Here is a 16,339-nt window from a genome sequence, read left to right on the forward strand (position 1 = left end):
GAAGGAAGTGGGAGGTGGGAACCAAAAGAAGAAAAAAGGCGAAAGGGGACAGTGGGCCATGGTCAACTGTAAAGTAGTTCCGTTGTGATAAAATGCAAAGAGGTCACTGGTTTAAGTCTAGAAACAGCCTCTGTGAAAGCAAGAGTAAGTCCATTATAACCCTCCCCAAGGCACACAGTGGCAGAAGCATTAGCCATTGGGTATGCCATTTCAGAGTGGCAGTGGCTAGGGGTGCAACCTGAGGTGGATCTCAGCTTCGACAACATGTATGATTGAGGGGAATGATTAGTTGCTCCTGAGACAACCCTATTAAACATACGGTTAGAAGTGGAATGATGCCCCTATGGGCAGATTTACCCATTTTACAAAAAACATTCCCAGCATTAGATCAACAATGCATCCTGAAAAGTTAAAGTTGGGTGTTGCAAGGGGAAAAAATGCTTCCATTAGTTAAAAACTCAAATTGGTTTTTCAGAAACATTTCTTACAGGCTTTTTGTCAAGTGCTCTATCATCACCCAGAAGTGCTACCCACAAGAAAAGACTTAGAAAACGCACACACACAGCCACTCAGGCATCAAAGTGGAGACCCTCCAACAATGTTAAGTGTTGCAAAACATGCCCTAAAAATTTGGTGTGGCGCATCATGCATGTCACTGTCAAAGAAATCTTTGACACTGAATCTTAATCATCATCATCATCCAGCCTTGCCCCAACTAAATGGCGTCGGCTACATGGGTTCTTGCTTTCCAATCAGCTTTGTTTGAGGCCATGCTATATAAAAGGCCTAAGCTATACATGTCCTTTCTCACAACTTCTCTTAAAGTTATCTTAGGTCTCTTCTAATTCCTCAATCTAGATTATATCATTTCTCCGTATAGGGCATTTATAGGCCTTCGTTGAACGTGGTTGTGCCACCTCAAATGACTTTCTTGAAGCTTATCACCTATTAGAGCTACTCCCAGACCAGCCCTAATATGATCAACCCTAGCTTTGCCACTCATCCATCTTAGCATCCTCATTTCTACCACGTTGAGTTTATTTACATGATGCTTTTTAATAGTCCAACCTAGTACCATACATCATAGCTGGTCGAATGACAGTCCTATAGAATTTTCCTTTGAGCTTTAAAAAAATACATCAATCATAGAAGACCCCAAATACACCTCTCCACTTCATCCACCCTATTTTAATTCATTGGGAAACATCAACCATCACCTTTTTTATTTATGATTGAACCACTGTACCTAAAGCAATCGCTCTGAGGAATCTCCTTATCAACAAGTTTCACCACCTCATCATGCACCCCATCATGACCAAAGTTACAAACTACATATTTTGTCTTTGTTCTACTTAGTTTAAAACCCTTTGATTCCAAAGTTGCTCACCATGATTCTAACTTGGTATTAATTCCTACTTAAGTCTCATCTACCAACACAATATCATCAGCAAAGAGCATACTCCAAGGAACCTTATCTTGAATGTCTTTGGTTAATTCAACCATTATGAGTGCAAATAAATATGGGCTTAAAGTTGATCCTTGATGTAGCCCACCTGTAATTGGGAATCTTAAATATCGAAAAAAATTATACAACCTAGTTAGAGTGGTAAATCAAGAGAACTAATTTTCTACATAAAAGAAAAATGAAAAAAATTCAGGTTTTCATAACAGGTGTTAGAATTTGACTTATGAAGGAAAAGAAATGAAGGTTCCATTTCTAACTAGGCAAAGAAGTTATTAGTGAAACCTACCCCAAATATGTTGTCATACTCCTCCAGCAGAGTGATTATGATAGCTTGAGCATGATTAGCTGCTGCAGCAGCCTGCAGAAGCTGAACAGAACCATCCCCACCCATTTTAAAATCGTTGCCAAGCTCACAGTCTCCAGCTAGAAGAGGACGAAGAAGTAAGGGTGCCATGCAAGCTGCAACAGCTGATAAGCTCATCCTGTTCGTTGCTTTGTGAGAAGCCACAGTTTGCATCATCTTAAGTATTCTGAACCCACAAGCAAATGAAAATTTATAATAATGATAGCTGCAATAACATTGTGAGCTAATGCAAGAATAATTGCAGAAGAGAACATAATTTCTTAGGAAGGACCAGCAGATGAAGTAAAAGATACCTGAAAAGATTTTGGAGGTGGCATAAACCCCCTACTGGAGAGGTCACTCCCAGGCTTTTCATTAAGGTGGCAGACATGGTGTATTTAAGGTTTGGACACTCAAACAATTTTTAATGGGGATTGAATTGTAACTGGATTTTCTGAGAATCTTTCCTTAGAAGTGGAGTAAAGTAAAGTTCTCATTAAAAGAGACTGGGAGTGAGTGAAGTAGAAAGCAAGTTTTATGTCAACCACTACCACTAGTTTGCCTTGTGTTCAGAAAGCAATGCAAACTTTTGTCGTCCCACAGTCTTTTCTGTTTTTCTTCTTTTACCCATAAAATTTCCAGGTACTTCACTTCTAACTAAAACATTATGCTTATTGGTTGCTTAATTTATGTGGTGTTATGCAATATTTGCATGTATTGGGGGTTTCAATGCATCAGGATATACAAGGTTCTCCCATGATCTGTTGATCACCCTCCAGGGTCTTGACCTTCCATGGCATGGATTTTCCAACCCTCCCTTCACTCTTTAACTATTTTAATCTAAAAAGTTTTCCCTACACTACCATAAAGAAAATGCATGGAAAGGACAAAAATCTCCTGTCCTCAAATTAGGGACTCCCATTTGGAAATGGTTGGAATGTCAAATGCAAGCAGTTACTGGACTTCTTATATCCAGTAAAATGATCTTCCCATGCAGGCAGCAGGGATAGCAAGAATAGAATTTGTACCCTTAATGGTTCAACCTCCTGCAATTGTGTTCTATGCAAATTCATTTCTCACAGTTAAAAAGGATAATACTACTTGAGGCCCTTTCCCTATTATAGCAAGTGCAGGGAATTGAAATGGTAAACTAGTAGAACAACTTTCACTATGAATGACCAATAGTGCTTTCTCTGACATGTTTGTTTTTAAGTGCATGAAGGATGGCCACGTCCAGCATTTTAGATGCTTGAACTATCCCCCCAAGATGTTCAGAGCTGATTAGTTTTGGATCTCTCTCTGTCATTCGAAAGAAAAGTTTTCTTTTAAGGACTCTAAATGTGAGCTGGTGATTAGGGGTGTGGAAGGAACCAATGCAGAACTTTTCATTGTTGTTCCTCATATGTGTTGGCAAAGATCACCAAGGTCAGAACTAAAATGGCTCATTGGGAAACCACATGAAACCGAATCATAGATCTCCTGAAACATCAACATCAATTGATTGAATCTCAAACTCGCAAGATAGTAGTAATAAGACAATAAAAGGCATGATTCAAATGTAAACAACCATACAAGCACCCTTTTTTATTTAAATTATTTTTTTATTTCTTTTCTTTTCTTCGCTTGGGCAGCAAGACAATGGATGGGCCACATTCATTTCTATACCCTGACAGATTTTTGGCACAATTATACAAGGAAAGAGATGCGGAGATAGCAGATTGACTGCAGGCAACATGGAAGGAGGGGCCTTTAAGGCTGTGGTCTACCATGGGGATCAGTGGGGTGTTGCATTCGCCATTTGGCCTTTCTCACCAGAAGTTTCTAGTGAGTGAATCCATAGGTTTTTCCCCCTATTAGGTATATGATTAACAGTAGTTGGGGTTCTATTACAATGCAAGGAATTAGGCTTTGAAGTCTAGTCAAGTTAAGTACAGTGGATTGACTAATGCCGCATTGAATTAAGGTCAGGTTTCGATTAAGTATCAGGAAAAAAAGAGTGATCATAATGTTAATCAAAGTCGGCAACATTTAGGAGACTCCCCTATATCAACAGGCATATTTGGCTCCTCACTTATTTATTGAACTACTCATTATAAAAGATTTTAATCCTGAGGTTGACCAATAAGTAGGCAGATGAACTCACTAAAAAATGAGTGAAGTAAGACTAAAAGATATGTAGTGATATCCAAATTCCTGAAATCTCAAGTCTATCTTAGGGATAGAGTCTTAGGTGGTTATTGGGGACCATTTTCCTTTTGGAAGTTGTCCTTCATTATTGTCTAGTACTTCTTAACAGAATTAGTATCATTGACATCAACCTAACAGCAAAGATGTAAACAACGAAAAATGGACGCAAAAATATTCAATATAAACAAGTTACAATAAGGAAATCTAGCAAAGCACAATAGATAAAAGGAAACAAGTACCTCTGCAACAAGATGCGATTTGGCTCGGGGAAAGTTTCAGCTATAGCTGTATGTATGGCATTGATTCTGAGACTACGATCAGATCCTAACAGAAATGGCGAAATCCAGTAACATTAGAAGCAAAGAATCGTCCCAAATATTTGTAACAGTCATATTCTAGTAACATAAAAGCTACAAAAGAAAACAAAGAGAGACAAAAAGGCAAACAAAATCTGAGAGTGAACAATTAATTCTCCATGAAATAACCAATTAAAAGATTTGCCGCAGAAACTGAAGAGTACCTGCCTTCGTTCTTCTAGGGCACTAGCAATCAAAATGTAAACGGGAAGTTGAACAGTTACCAGAAGAGAGAAATGCACAAGTATGTAGCCTCAACTGAATGAGGAACAGTTACATGATCTCTAAAGAGAACCAGCTCAAATAGAGGGAGGAAAGTTTTCTATAAATTTCGATTAGAGCTGGGTAGGCCTAAGGAATCTTGTGGACCACTAGATGGATTAGGTTGAACCTGTTAGAGTTGTGATGGACTAGGTATAAATGCTTGAGGATCAAGTTTTAGTCCCTGATGGATTGGTTAAGGGATCACCATAGATGATACGCAAAAGGGTTTTCTAATTTGGGTTTTGTGAGACAAGGCAAAAGTAGGGTAATTTTCTTGAGATATGGTAGGAGATTTCTACTAATTGGATGGGATCATTCTTAGAGGGGATGTAGCAGATTTTACCTAAAAATTGGTGATCATCTAATGGGTAGATTGGCTTAAACCTAAGCCCTTGATTTTAGGGTCTTAAGAAGTATTCAAAAAAATACTGTATCATGAAATTCGCTGGTCAAAAGAGGGTCAAGCTTACTAGGTCTGGGAGGATGATGTGCCTGAAATTTGGGGCATATCAGATGGTTGAATTGGTATACCTTGAATTTTCGGTGTCTTGAGAGTCCCAAGAATTCAAGAAAATAAAAAGGAAAGGGGAAAGAATAGGGTGCGGAAGATTTGATCTGCAGCTAACCTGGCTGCTAATGTTGTTCTTCATTGGATAAAGTGCTGATTAGGGGCCTTGGTGGCCCTGAGCTGCCCTGAGCCTAAATGGGTTATGGGCTGAAGATTTTGGCTTGAGGGTAGGTCAAAATATTCTAGCCCTGGTTTAGAGCCAAGGGCATGCCTGGAATTAGTATTTGTCTGATCAATCCCAAACCATTTTGATTTTTGTGGTCAAGGCAGAAATATGGATTTATAATTGTTTTATTGTTTTGTGGACAAGGAAACAATATGGAGCTTGAATTGTTTTACAGTTTTGCGCATTTTATTTTTAGTTTGCCGAGAGATTTTTTTTTATTTTTTATATCAGATTTAATAGCAGGCCGGAAGTTTCGTTGGCTCTTTATTTTTGTTTTTTTATATATCAGATTGTTCAAATTAACTACAGATTAGATTATAAAAGTTTTAGTTTTTTCTATTGTACATCTAGTTGAAATACTATTAATACCAGATTTAACAAGGACATAGATAGTAATCACAACTTGGAAGTTACTTTGCTTCTTTGTTTTATTTTATTTTATATCAAATGATTTAGGGCCTGTTTGGTTACATGAGTTTGGAGATTTCAAATATCCAGATATTTCAAATCTATAGATTTCAACTCTATGGAGTCATAATTTATAAAATTAACTGTTGGTTAATCAAATATGCGGAATGAAATCTGTGGATTCATCTGTGATTTTTGTGAATGTGCAATTGTTTAGCGTCTTTATAGTAGGGATGAAATCTCTGGATTTCACCCCATACCCAAAAATCTACAGATTCACATTTTTAGTGTAAAAAGATGAATCTCTAGATTTCATGAATCTAGAGATTTTCACAACCAAACGGGTATATATCTCACATTCATGAATCCAGAGATTTCAAATCTCTGGATTCATTACAACCAAACAGGCCCTTAGATATAACAAAAGATTAGGCTATGGAAGTTACATTTATGATTTTATCTGTTGTACATCTAGTTAAGATTTTATCATATCAAATTTGATAATAATAGCTTGGAAGTTTGTATTTCTACTTTTCTTTTTATTTTAAATTTAATTAGAGTCTGGATTTTGGGAAGTTCCATTGTTTGAGTGGGCATCTCGCATTAAAATTGAGATACTTTTTATATTATATTTATTAGATTTGCTAGGCCAGGGCCAGGACTAGGGTTAGTGACAAGGCCAATTGGGGTCAGGCCAATCAGGGCCAGGGATAGGGCCATTCAAAGATAAGCAATGTGAACCAAATGCTAGGGCTTTACTTCTATGATTATTGCCCTAGAGTTCAGTTCAGTTCACTCCAGGATCCAGTCTCAGGAACCAGCAGTATTCTAGCGCTGTCGGTGCCTTTAAATGAAGGATTCTTGAATGGATAAGAGCTTGCAAAGATTAAGTATAGGCCTAGAAAAGTTCGGCTAGGCTTGGGGCTATGGAAGTCCAGGTTTTTTGAAGGCTACACCTTGCTATAATTTAGATTTCAGATCTTGGGCTTAGGTCTAGGGATAGATTTAGGGGTTATAGCGTTGAGTTTGAAGAGGATCAGGGCTTATAGGTTAGGGCTTGGAGAATAGGGTTTTGGGTTTCGATTGGGCTAGGGAAGGGACTCTTATTGTTATTTTATATTTTCAGGTTAGTCCTAATGGGTTTGGGTTTGGCTTGAAGTAATACTTGGTCTAGGACTCATAGAAAAGTCAACTAGGGTTAGGGAGAGGTAGAATTGAGGTGGTAGACCTTTGATGCATCAACTAGCAAGAAATCAAAATTTTGGAATGAATACACATCTAACTTCAACATGGGTGCAAAGTAGAAGTTTGTTGACAAAAGAGTGTAGGGATTTAAGGGAGAAATAAGGATTTGTAGCCAAAATTTTGGATCTTAGGTCAACATGGTAGAAATCTTCCAAGGTGAAACCAAGATGAGATCTGCAAATGTGCAAATCTCATTGGAACTAGGTATGGAAGTAACTTAAGATGGACCGATATGGTTCATTCCAGTCAAAACAAGCAAGACAGAGATGGACCGAGATTTGTTACTTTTTATCGTGTCGGCCCATCTCGTCTCGGTTTGTTGGGAAACCAAAATTTCAGGGAGATTTGAATCAGGCTTAGTCCACCAGACCACCTTTTGGGCCTAATTAGCAGCTGCAATTTTCTTTTGTCGCATTTTTATTTAGATGGACTAAGTAATCATATACCAAATTGAAGAAATAGAGGATGTAGGGGGGGGTAATAAATACAAACCAAATACAAGGCCCAGCCAGTATGAGGCCAGGTGCTGCTAAATAGAAGGAGATGATCCCCAAGCAATGACAAAACACTGCACACTAAACCATAGCATTAAGAAAACTAAAGCAAAACTTGACAAAGCGCTGGCACCTAGGCAAGCATACCCACACAATGTGTGCTCCTGGAATTGCAATGTTGTACTGCGGCAACAGGGTTGGCCATTGGCACTGCCCCAAATCCTTTACAGCATGACCATGCTAAGCATGATGAAGCTGACAGACATTTTATCAAGGAGAAGTTAGAAACAAGGCTGGTTTATGTTTCCTCTGTAGAGTCTTCTGATCCGTTAGTTGATATTTTCACTAAGGAACTCTCTAGGAAGTTGTTTTATCCTATCGTTATCAAGTTGGGCATGTTTGATATTTATGCTCCAACTTCAGGGGGAGAGTTGAATAATGTACACTAGAATACCAAGGGGTATTCTGGTTTTTTGGGCTATTTTTCTTTGGTATTGCACTCATGGTTACTGTTTATAACTATCAAACAATGTCATTGGTTACTGTCCATGTGACCAGCAACTCATGAATGGTGCTTTTTCTTTCCTCTTTTATTATTATAAATAAAATGGCAGTGTTCTAATTACTCACTCAAAGCATGGCAACTAATTGTTCTGTTAACAGCCATCATACATGCATCAAACTGAATGATAACCATCTAATCTTCTAATAGCATTATAGACATTGCGTCGTCTTTGCTTCATCAAAGAGATCCAAATGAAGCAAGAAAAATCATCAACAAATGAAAAGAAATAACAGTAACCAAATAAAGATGTAGTGGGAGAAGATTGATAAACATCAGTATGCACAATATGGAAGGGAATGGTGGATGGGAACGCGAGGATAAAAGGAACAATAGTGTTCAGCAGAAATGGTTCACACTGAAAAAGATGAGTGGAAGAAAACAAATGTAGCAATTTTTATCTCATCACACTTAAAATAGTGTGCCCCAAACATTGATGCCACAACATCATGGAGTCAACAACACACTGGTCACTACACCTAAATCTGTAGGACTGAGCAATAGGTAGAGGGGACATTCCTCCCTTTCATCAGGTCATTTCCAATGATCCTCTTTGTCTCAAAATCCTGAAAAACACAAGTGAAGCAAAGAGAGACAACAATTCTTGTATTTGGTCAGATGACTCACCAAAAAGAGGTTAGTGTTAAATAGAGGAAAACAAAGAACTGGGTCAAGGGACTGAGGGAGATGGAAGAACTGACATGGATACCAAACTTGCCAGAAATAGAAGAGAAGGAATCATCAGGCATCAGCAACCCTAACTTTTTACCTTCTAGAATAGGTAAATGGATGTGGATCATATGGTCAACTCATCAGCTCCAGCATCAACGCCCCAGGTAGAGGCAGTAGAGGAGCAAATGTAGAGGCCTATATAAGTTGGGATTTGAATAATATGGCCCCTAGGTTTAGAAGCAGAACTATCCAACAAAACCCTGCAAAATGTTGCTTATCATCCCCAATGAGAGAGTTGGCGTTTGTCTATACAGTCCATATGGATATCTCATAAGTTAAACCGCAGCCATAAGTGCGTGATCACTGGCTCCACCTCTTTTGTGTCCTGCATACCAGGGGATGAACTATAAAGTATCCAACAAGTCCCTCGAGTATGCCTGGATATCACACAGTAGTCACAGTTAAATCCATCCTAGTCATTCCCCTGGGAGGAACTTGGCCTCTTCGTCCAAGAACTGACATAATGTATACATGTAAAAAATAAGGATGATGAAACCATATGAACACACTCTACCCAAATAAGATCAAAAGAACCCTTCTAACACAGCTAACCACAACCCAGCAACTGAACAGGGAAAATATCTCAAAGAAAATAAACTCCACCACGTCCTTCAAAGCATCTATTCATCACACATTCACACAACCACTAGAAAGCTCAAAGAACACTTCTCAGCGACACCAACCTGTTGGTAACATGATAAGCGTCATCAACAAAAATTATAGACAAAAAAAAAAAAAAAAAAAAAAAACAGGGGCTGACAAAAGCATAAAAAGCAAGGAAATATTGAGCTCTAGAGTATCAACCATAAGCATGTCGAACAAGACTAGAGAGATGAAAGTATACCCTAGGTTGACCCAAAGGACTCCAACAACATTACCAAAGCCAGCCAAATGAGAGAGGGATAGAGTAAAAACCATAAAAGCTGGCAGTAATTCCTTTCTTGGTTTGTAGTGCTCATCTTGACCTCCAAGGGTCTATTCTTCAAATAAGACCTTCTCTAGTTGGAGTTAATGTTCTTTGCAAGATGTCTTTAACCATTTCAAAAATAAATTGTTTCCTTACGACCTCCTCAAAAAAAATTCCGATCAAACAAACCAAACACCAAACATGAAGAAACTCTAGTATTCATAGGGTAACGACATCTCATACCAACTCAAAGATTGCACATAAAGTATTGGATGTTTATCAAGAACAAAACATGACATATTGCATTCCAAATGCAAGGAAGAGAGGAGACAAGGAAAAAAGAAAAGAAAAAAACTGATACTGGTTGTACCTGGCAGTGCACCAGAAGAGTTGTACTCTAAAGTCTAAACAACTCTTGCTATCAATGAAAGAGGCCACATAGAAAAGGTAGGGATCCCTTGAGCGATCCTAATGAACCATCTCACAGCCTCAAAAAACAAACGAGAGAGAAAAAGAGAAGAGCTACTCCAAGAGCTTCGGATGTTGTTGTGAGCTTCTGGATAGCTCATAATTCACTGGAGGCCTTCTTGAAGACTTTGTCTAAGACCAATCCCATACTTATTCAATTGATTACACATTTACCTCCCCCTTGGAATCCTTTGTGCCCCAGGGTTCCAAAGAGAGGGAGAAGGGAAGAAAGAAATGCAATATGACCAAAGATGTCAAGGCACCTAGGCAGTCCAAAGCATTGAAGAGGGTGAAAATTCAACAACACCAATAAGGTAAGTGTCCATCCAAGGATCCTACATGCCGAAGCAACACCTATACCAAGCTGGAATATAGGTGTTCAAGGCAAGCAGGAAGAATATAAGAGAAGATGGAGAAGAAAAGAATTTGGTAGAATGTTGTGTGTTATAGAATGATCTCCTTCACACCAATATTACTTCACAAAAAAAGCATACAGAATTGCATACAAAACCCTATGGAGGTGACCAGTAGCAAAGCAATACTATGTATCACAATAAGTAAATATATAAGTTCCCAATTTTTATTTTATCTTGGAGCATGGTTATCAAAGCGTCCACCTAGGCGGCAAAGCGATTTTTGAACCGCTTAAATTGTTGCCGCTTAACTAACGAGCTGATTTCTTGCCCCTTTTTTGCTTAGTCACTACTGCTTTGCCGCCTTTTGCTCCATATTGCCCCCTAGATGCTAAAGCAGCCTTTTTACATTTGTAATTTGTGCATATTATTTTTTCTTTTTTTTTTAATCATAATTTATTCTACAATGCCATATATAAATTTAAATATGTGAGCCATTTCGGAATCAAGGCCCAATTTGCAAATGAACTCCAAGGCCCAAAGTGCCTATCAGCAACAGAATGTGAAGCATGAGCCATATTCAACATTGATAATCAATGAATCATTAAATAAACAATGACTTGGAAATCGGAATAATGAAATCTATTAATTTATCATGTCGGCACTGTTTGTTTAAAAAAAGGGGAAAATGGATACATCAATTCTGATTACTGATCTATGCACAAGAGTACACGACACTTATTTGGCGTCACACTATCATAGAGGTAAGTAAGAATGTAAAATTACTACTTTCATTTTTGTTTTTCACATTGATTACTGATATAGTACATATTACATAATTATTGTTATGAATCTTATGATGCTTGATGAGATAAAGTTATGTTTTTATTATTTTTTTGGATAATTTTTCATAATTGTGATTCTTGATTTTTTTTTTTTTTTTTTTTTTAATGAATGTGATTGTTGAATGTTTGTTTAGTACTTTAGTTTATTATAAAAAATATTTGTATTAAAAAAATAGTTATATTAAAAATATTGACTAAACCGCTTTGGTAGCTTTATTGCCGCCTAAGCGCCAACACGGAGCCCCAATCGCTTTGCCGCTTTAATAACCATGTCTTGGAGAGCAGTGCATGGGGCCAAAGAGGGTTTTGGCCTGATTATTCCTCCAAGTGAGCCCCAGTCACAAGACCTAGTCATTCAAGAATTTAAGTGGAAAACAAATTAAATCAAGGGTAGTGGCTCCAAATAGATAAGAGGAGTCAACACAGGCGATCTGTCAATTTAGATCAGTGCACACTCCAACTTCACTACATAATTCTAACATGCATAAATAATAGCCATAATAAAGACTTACGATATGCTTCAAGTAATGCATTGCAACAAGATGCAGGAACTGGAGATGAAGGTAACTCCCGAAGCACATGCTGAAACCATGTGACCCACAATAACAATAGACAAGAAGGTCAATTGTTAAACAAGACCAGAAGAAATTTTAAAAGAAAAGAAAAAAGAGAAAAGGGGTGGGTTTTGGTTGTTACATATCATTCAGATGAGATTACCTTAATACAATCCGCAATTACATGCGCATCCTCGCCAAGAGAAAACTCATTTTTACCTGAAAATTGTGACAGAAGAAATAATTTTAAGTTTGACATGAAGCCTAGAATAGAGAAAAACAGATAAGGATGTTAGAAGAAAAAATTGAAATGTTGCCTCTCAATGAAGAAAAATAAACATAAAAGATAGGACATCATCAAGTCTCCTCAAAGGCAATGCACAGTAGTTAATAAGCATGGAACTACTATCAAAAGAAAGAAAAATAAAATTACATAGTTACATTCACATAACAAAACCAACACACGAGAGGAGATGCAACAAGGTGAATCCAGATTAGCTCAAGCAAACAAACCTTGCTCATATTCCCGAACTCGACGTTCTACATCATCAACATCAGCAGCTTGTCGCAAGATACCTTCCACTTTTACTCCTGTTGAAATAATCATGAAACATCAGAATTAAAATGACAAACACAAAAACGTTTTTTTCTTTTCTTTTCTTTTTTTTGGTTAATGGATAAAATACAAGCAACATAAACCATTTACACTTTTAAGACTTTGAGCTACAATACTGTTCATTATATCCTCAAGCGATTTTATTGCCCTGCCAATACACAATAATTCTTCACTAAAGCCCAAAAATTCAGTTGCATCAATGACCCATAGGAATATTGCCTTCTTTAGTTATTATTCTTTAAAACAGTTCAAATTGTACATATCTCATTACTGTTTTAGACACTAGAAATCAATAAAACAGTGTATTTCCATTGTCCCAAAATATATCAGGACTATTGAATGATTATAAAGAATGTAATAAATAATAATGTCAGGAGGGTGATAACATTTGAAACACTTCTGAGAGGAGAATACCCAAGGAAGACACTCCTGAGGTTCCTCAGATCCAATTTGGAACGAAGAGAGGAATTATGGGCTAAGCAATATACCTAGGGTGGCTGAATAGGAGATGAGAAGCAAGCAAACAATCCAGAAGTAGGTGGACAAGGTTTGAGGTTAAAAGAAAAAAATAAATAAAAGATTTATTTGCTGTTGTTGGGAGAGTGGGGGGCCATGTGCCCTTCACACATTCACAGATATCGAAAGCAAACTTGTCCAGAGTACATCACTTTATAAAAGACAGAATAATTAAACAAAAGAAGAAAAAAGAGATGATCAAGACAGTGATGCCAGTGATGCAACTGAGTAAGAGCACTGTCTGCAGTAGAGTGTAAGCTGAGACCCAGGAAGCCTTAGCAATGGGATCTGGATCCAAGTAATACAGCCCGTCACAGAAAAACATAATGAGTGGAATAAAAGTTTAACACAGCAGTTGATCAACAGTGAGCCAATAAATCGGAAGTAAATCTGCACAAAATATTAGGGACAGGCGAATGCTGGATGAGGAAATGGTACAAGAGCAAGAAACAGAACTTTAACCAGAAATAGGAGATAGGTACTCATCAGAAACTTGGACCTTGCCCTACCTTGAACAGAGGAGATAGTCACGACATCTGTCCATGGAGCTCGTCATATGGTTGGAGGCTACAGAATCAAGGAGGCAGGAAGGGAAAGAGTGAAAAGACCGTGAAATATACCTGATTGGGCTAGATAGAAAGAGTCGTGAAGAAAGCCATAGTAAAGGGTCTCATAGATAGCTGAGTTATCATACATTGGCACAAAACAATCTTTTACAAGGGAAACAGGGAGGAATTAGCAAGGAAGAACCATAAGTTGTTTCAAACAAATGAATCTAAGGCAAGAGACCCAGGTCTCCAAGCCCTCCTTTTGGGAAACCATGAAGCTTCCAACAGGTCTCTCTAGCATAGAGGGGACATTCACAATAAGCAAAATTAACCAGTTTCCTTGTAGGAGACAGGGGCAGCCAGTTTGTGATGCAGATCCAGCATGGAATTGAAATGTTTTCCTTTGTAATCAACCTAGGGTTGATAGATATTGTGGTTGAGCCTTTGTTTAATACGTTTGTCTGATATTGGGCCTATTCAATGGGCCAAAATTTTAGTGCCAAGTATGAAAATAGTATACCTACTTGGTTTAATTAATGCAAATTCTGCCCAACTTCAGTTATAAGGTAAACTACTCTTTTTCAGTTATAAATATCCTAGTCTAAGCTAATTTGTTTCCAGTTTGAGTTAGCTTCTAATTTCGATTTAGAATCCAGCTCAAGTCCAAATCAATTAGGACTTTAGCATATTATGTATAAATAGGCCCCTCCACTCGATGGGGAGAGACCAAATTGAATATCATACTATCATACTACTATTATAAGAGCATGAACTCAAAGGACATGGCTACATTTCGTTTCCTTAAATACCCTTATCTGTTCAACAATTAGATATAACAAATGACGACCAAAATTGTAATTTTTATTGCCAGCTATAGTAATAATTGTTTGCATTTCAAACCTGAAATTCCATTATTAACTATTTTATTGGAAATATGCAATAAACTATGCCCAAAATTCCTTACTGGTAATTTTCATTGTTGGTTATAGTAATAATTATTTGCATTCCCTAAACCAAAATCCCATTATTCACTCTTTTATTGGAAAGACACAATAAGCGATGCCCAAAATTGCGGACGACCTCATGATCTTCTCCAAAGCTGACCACAAATCCATCTCTTCTATCCTATCTGCTCTTAATCTCTTCAAGTCCATCTCGGGTCTCAAGGTCAATCTCGAGAAATCTTCCATTTTCCTCTCCGGAGTCTCTAACTCCCTTCGCTCCAATCTCCTAAATATCTCTGGATTCAAGCCTAGCTCCTTCGCTGTTGTCTATCTCGGCCTTCCTCTTATCCCTGGTAGGCTCTCTCACCACCACTGTGCCCCTATGCTTGATCATATTCGGAAAAGTCTCCAACTTTGGAAAAGCCGGCTTCTCTCTTTTGCCGGTCGTGTTGAGCTAATTCGCTGAGTTCTTCAATCCTCCTATCTCTACTAGTGTGGCATCTTTCCCCTTCCCAAGTCTATCTCCTTGGAGATGGAGTCCATCTTCTGTGCCTTTCTATGGAAAGGCCAGGTTTCCTCGAGATTCCTCCGTTCCATCAGTTGGTCCAACATCTGTCGGCCTAAATCTGAGGGGGGCCTAGGAATTCGAAGGATCCGAGATGTCAATTCCGCTGCTTTACTTCATCTCATTTGGAAAATTGTTTCTAAACAAGATTCCATTTGGGTCAATTGGGTCTACTCTTACCTCCTCAAATCTTATTCTTTCTGGTCCGTCCCTATCCCTCCTAACCCTTCCTGGATCTGGAGGAAACTTCTTCTCCTCAGACCCTGTGCTCTCCCTACCTTCACCATTCAAATCTCCTCTGGCCTCTCCACTAAGTTCTGGCTAGATCCTTGGCATCCGATGGGTATTCTCTTTTCCCTTTTTCCCGCCCGCACCATTTATGACTCCCGCATCCCCAAGTCTTCTCTCTTATCGGACTTCATCTCCGATGGATCTTGTGCCCCTGTCCCCCACCCTAGCCTCACACAAGTCTGGAATTCCCTTCCACCAATTACCCCCTCCGCTCATGACACTCTAGTCTAGCTCCCCTCTACTACAAAATCCTTTACCTCGGCTTCTGCTTGGAACCTGGTTCGTTCCCCTTCCCCCCCCTTCCCCTTCCCCCCCTTGGCCTTCCCTTGTCTGGTTCCCTGGCCACATTCCCCGGCATGCCCTAACCCTTTGGAGAGCCCTAAACCTCGCCCTCCCAACCTAGGCCTTCCTCATCTCCCGCCACATCCCTGCGAACCCAAACTGTACCCTTTGCTGGACCGGTACCGAGGACATTGAGCATTTATTTTTCTCTTGCCCCTTCTCCAGTTCTCTCTGGAGAAAAGCCCTTGCTTTCATCTGGCCCCGTTCCCGCCGCTCATTTGGGTTTGATCGTGATTGTGTTTGGATCTTGAGTAATTTCTCAGGCTCCTCTATTTGTGATCGGGTTGGTAAGCTTGTTTATGGTGCTATGATCCATCATCTCTGGTGGGAGCGGAATCTAAGGCGTTGGACTTCTAAATCCCGCTCTCTTGATTCGATTTGGAGCGCAATTTATTTTGATGTATCGACTAGACTCATCAGCATTCCCCATCCCCCGGTTGTTGACTCCCCAAGGAACAGGCTCATTGTTGTCTCCTGGGGCCTCAACTCCCAAATCATCCCTTCTCCCTGAATCCTTTTGTTTGGTTTCTTCTTGTAGTTCGTTGTTCTCTTAATATCATTATTTATTCATCCAAAAAAATAATAATTCTTTATTGGTTT

General features: G+C 38.7%; 1 protein-coding gene across 1 annotated transcript in view; it reads right to left on the reverse strand.

Annotated features, from left to right (window-relative positions):
* LOC149018162 (rho GTPase-activating protein REN1-like) overlaps positions 1-16,339 on the reverse strand; it is a 55,421-nt gene that overhangs the window by 12,989 nt on the left and 26,093 nt on the right. Inside the window, exons 10-14 of the mRNA XM_089152473.1 lie at positions 12,431-12,508; positions 12,081-12,136; positions 11,876-11,945; positions 4,235-4,319; positions 1,752-1,995 (exon numbers count right to left, since the gene is read on the reverse strand). Coding sequence (XP_089008599.1) covers positions 1,752-1,995; positions 4,235-4,319; positions 11,876-11,945; positions 12,081-12,136; positions 12,431-12,508 — 533 coding nt within the window. The remainder of the gene's footprint in view (positions 1-1,751; positions 1,996-4,234; positions 4,320-11,875; positions 11,946-12,080; positions 12,137-12,430; positions 12,509-16,339) is intronic.

This window comes from Hakea prostrata, chromosome 4, assembly GCF_041222555.1.
Source record: "Hakea prostrata isolate BN-2017 chromosome 4, UWA_Hpros_2, whole genome shotgun sequence".
Taxonomy (NCBI): domain Eukaryota; kingdom Viridiplantae; phylum Streptophyta; class Magnoliopsida; order Proteales; family Proteaceae; genus Hakea; species Hakea prostrata.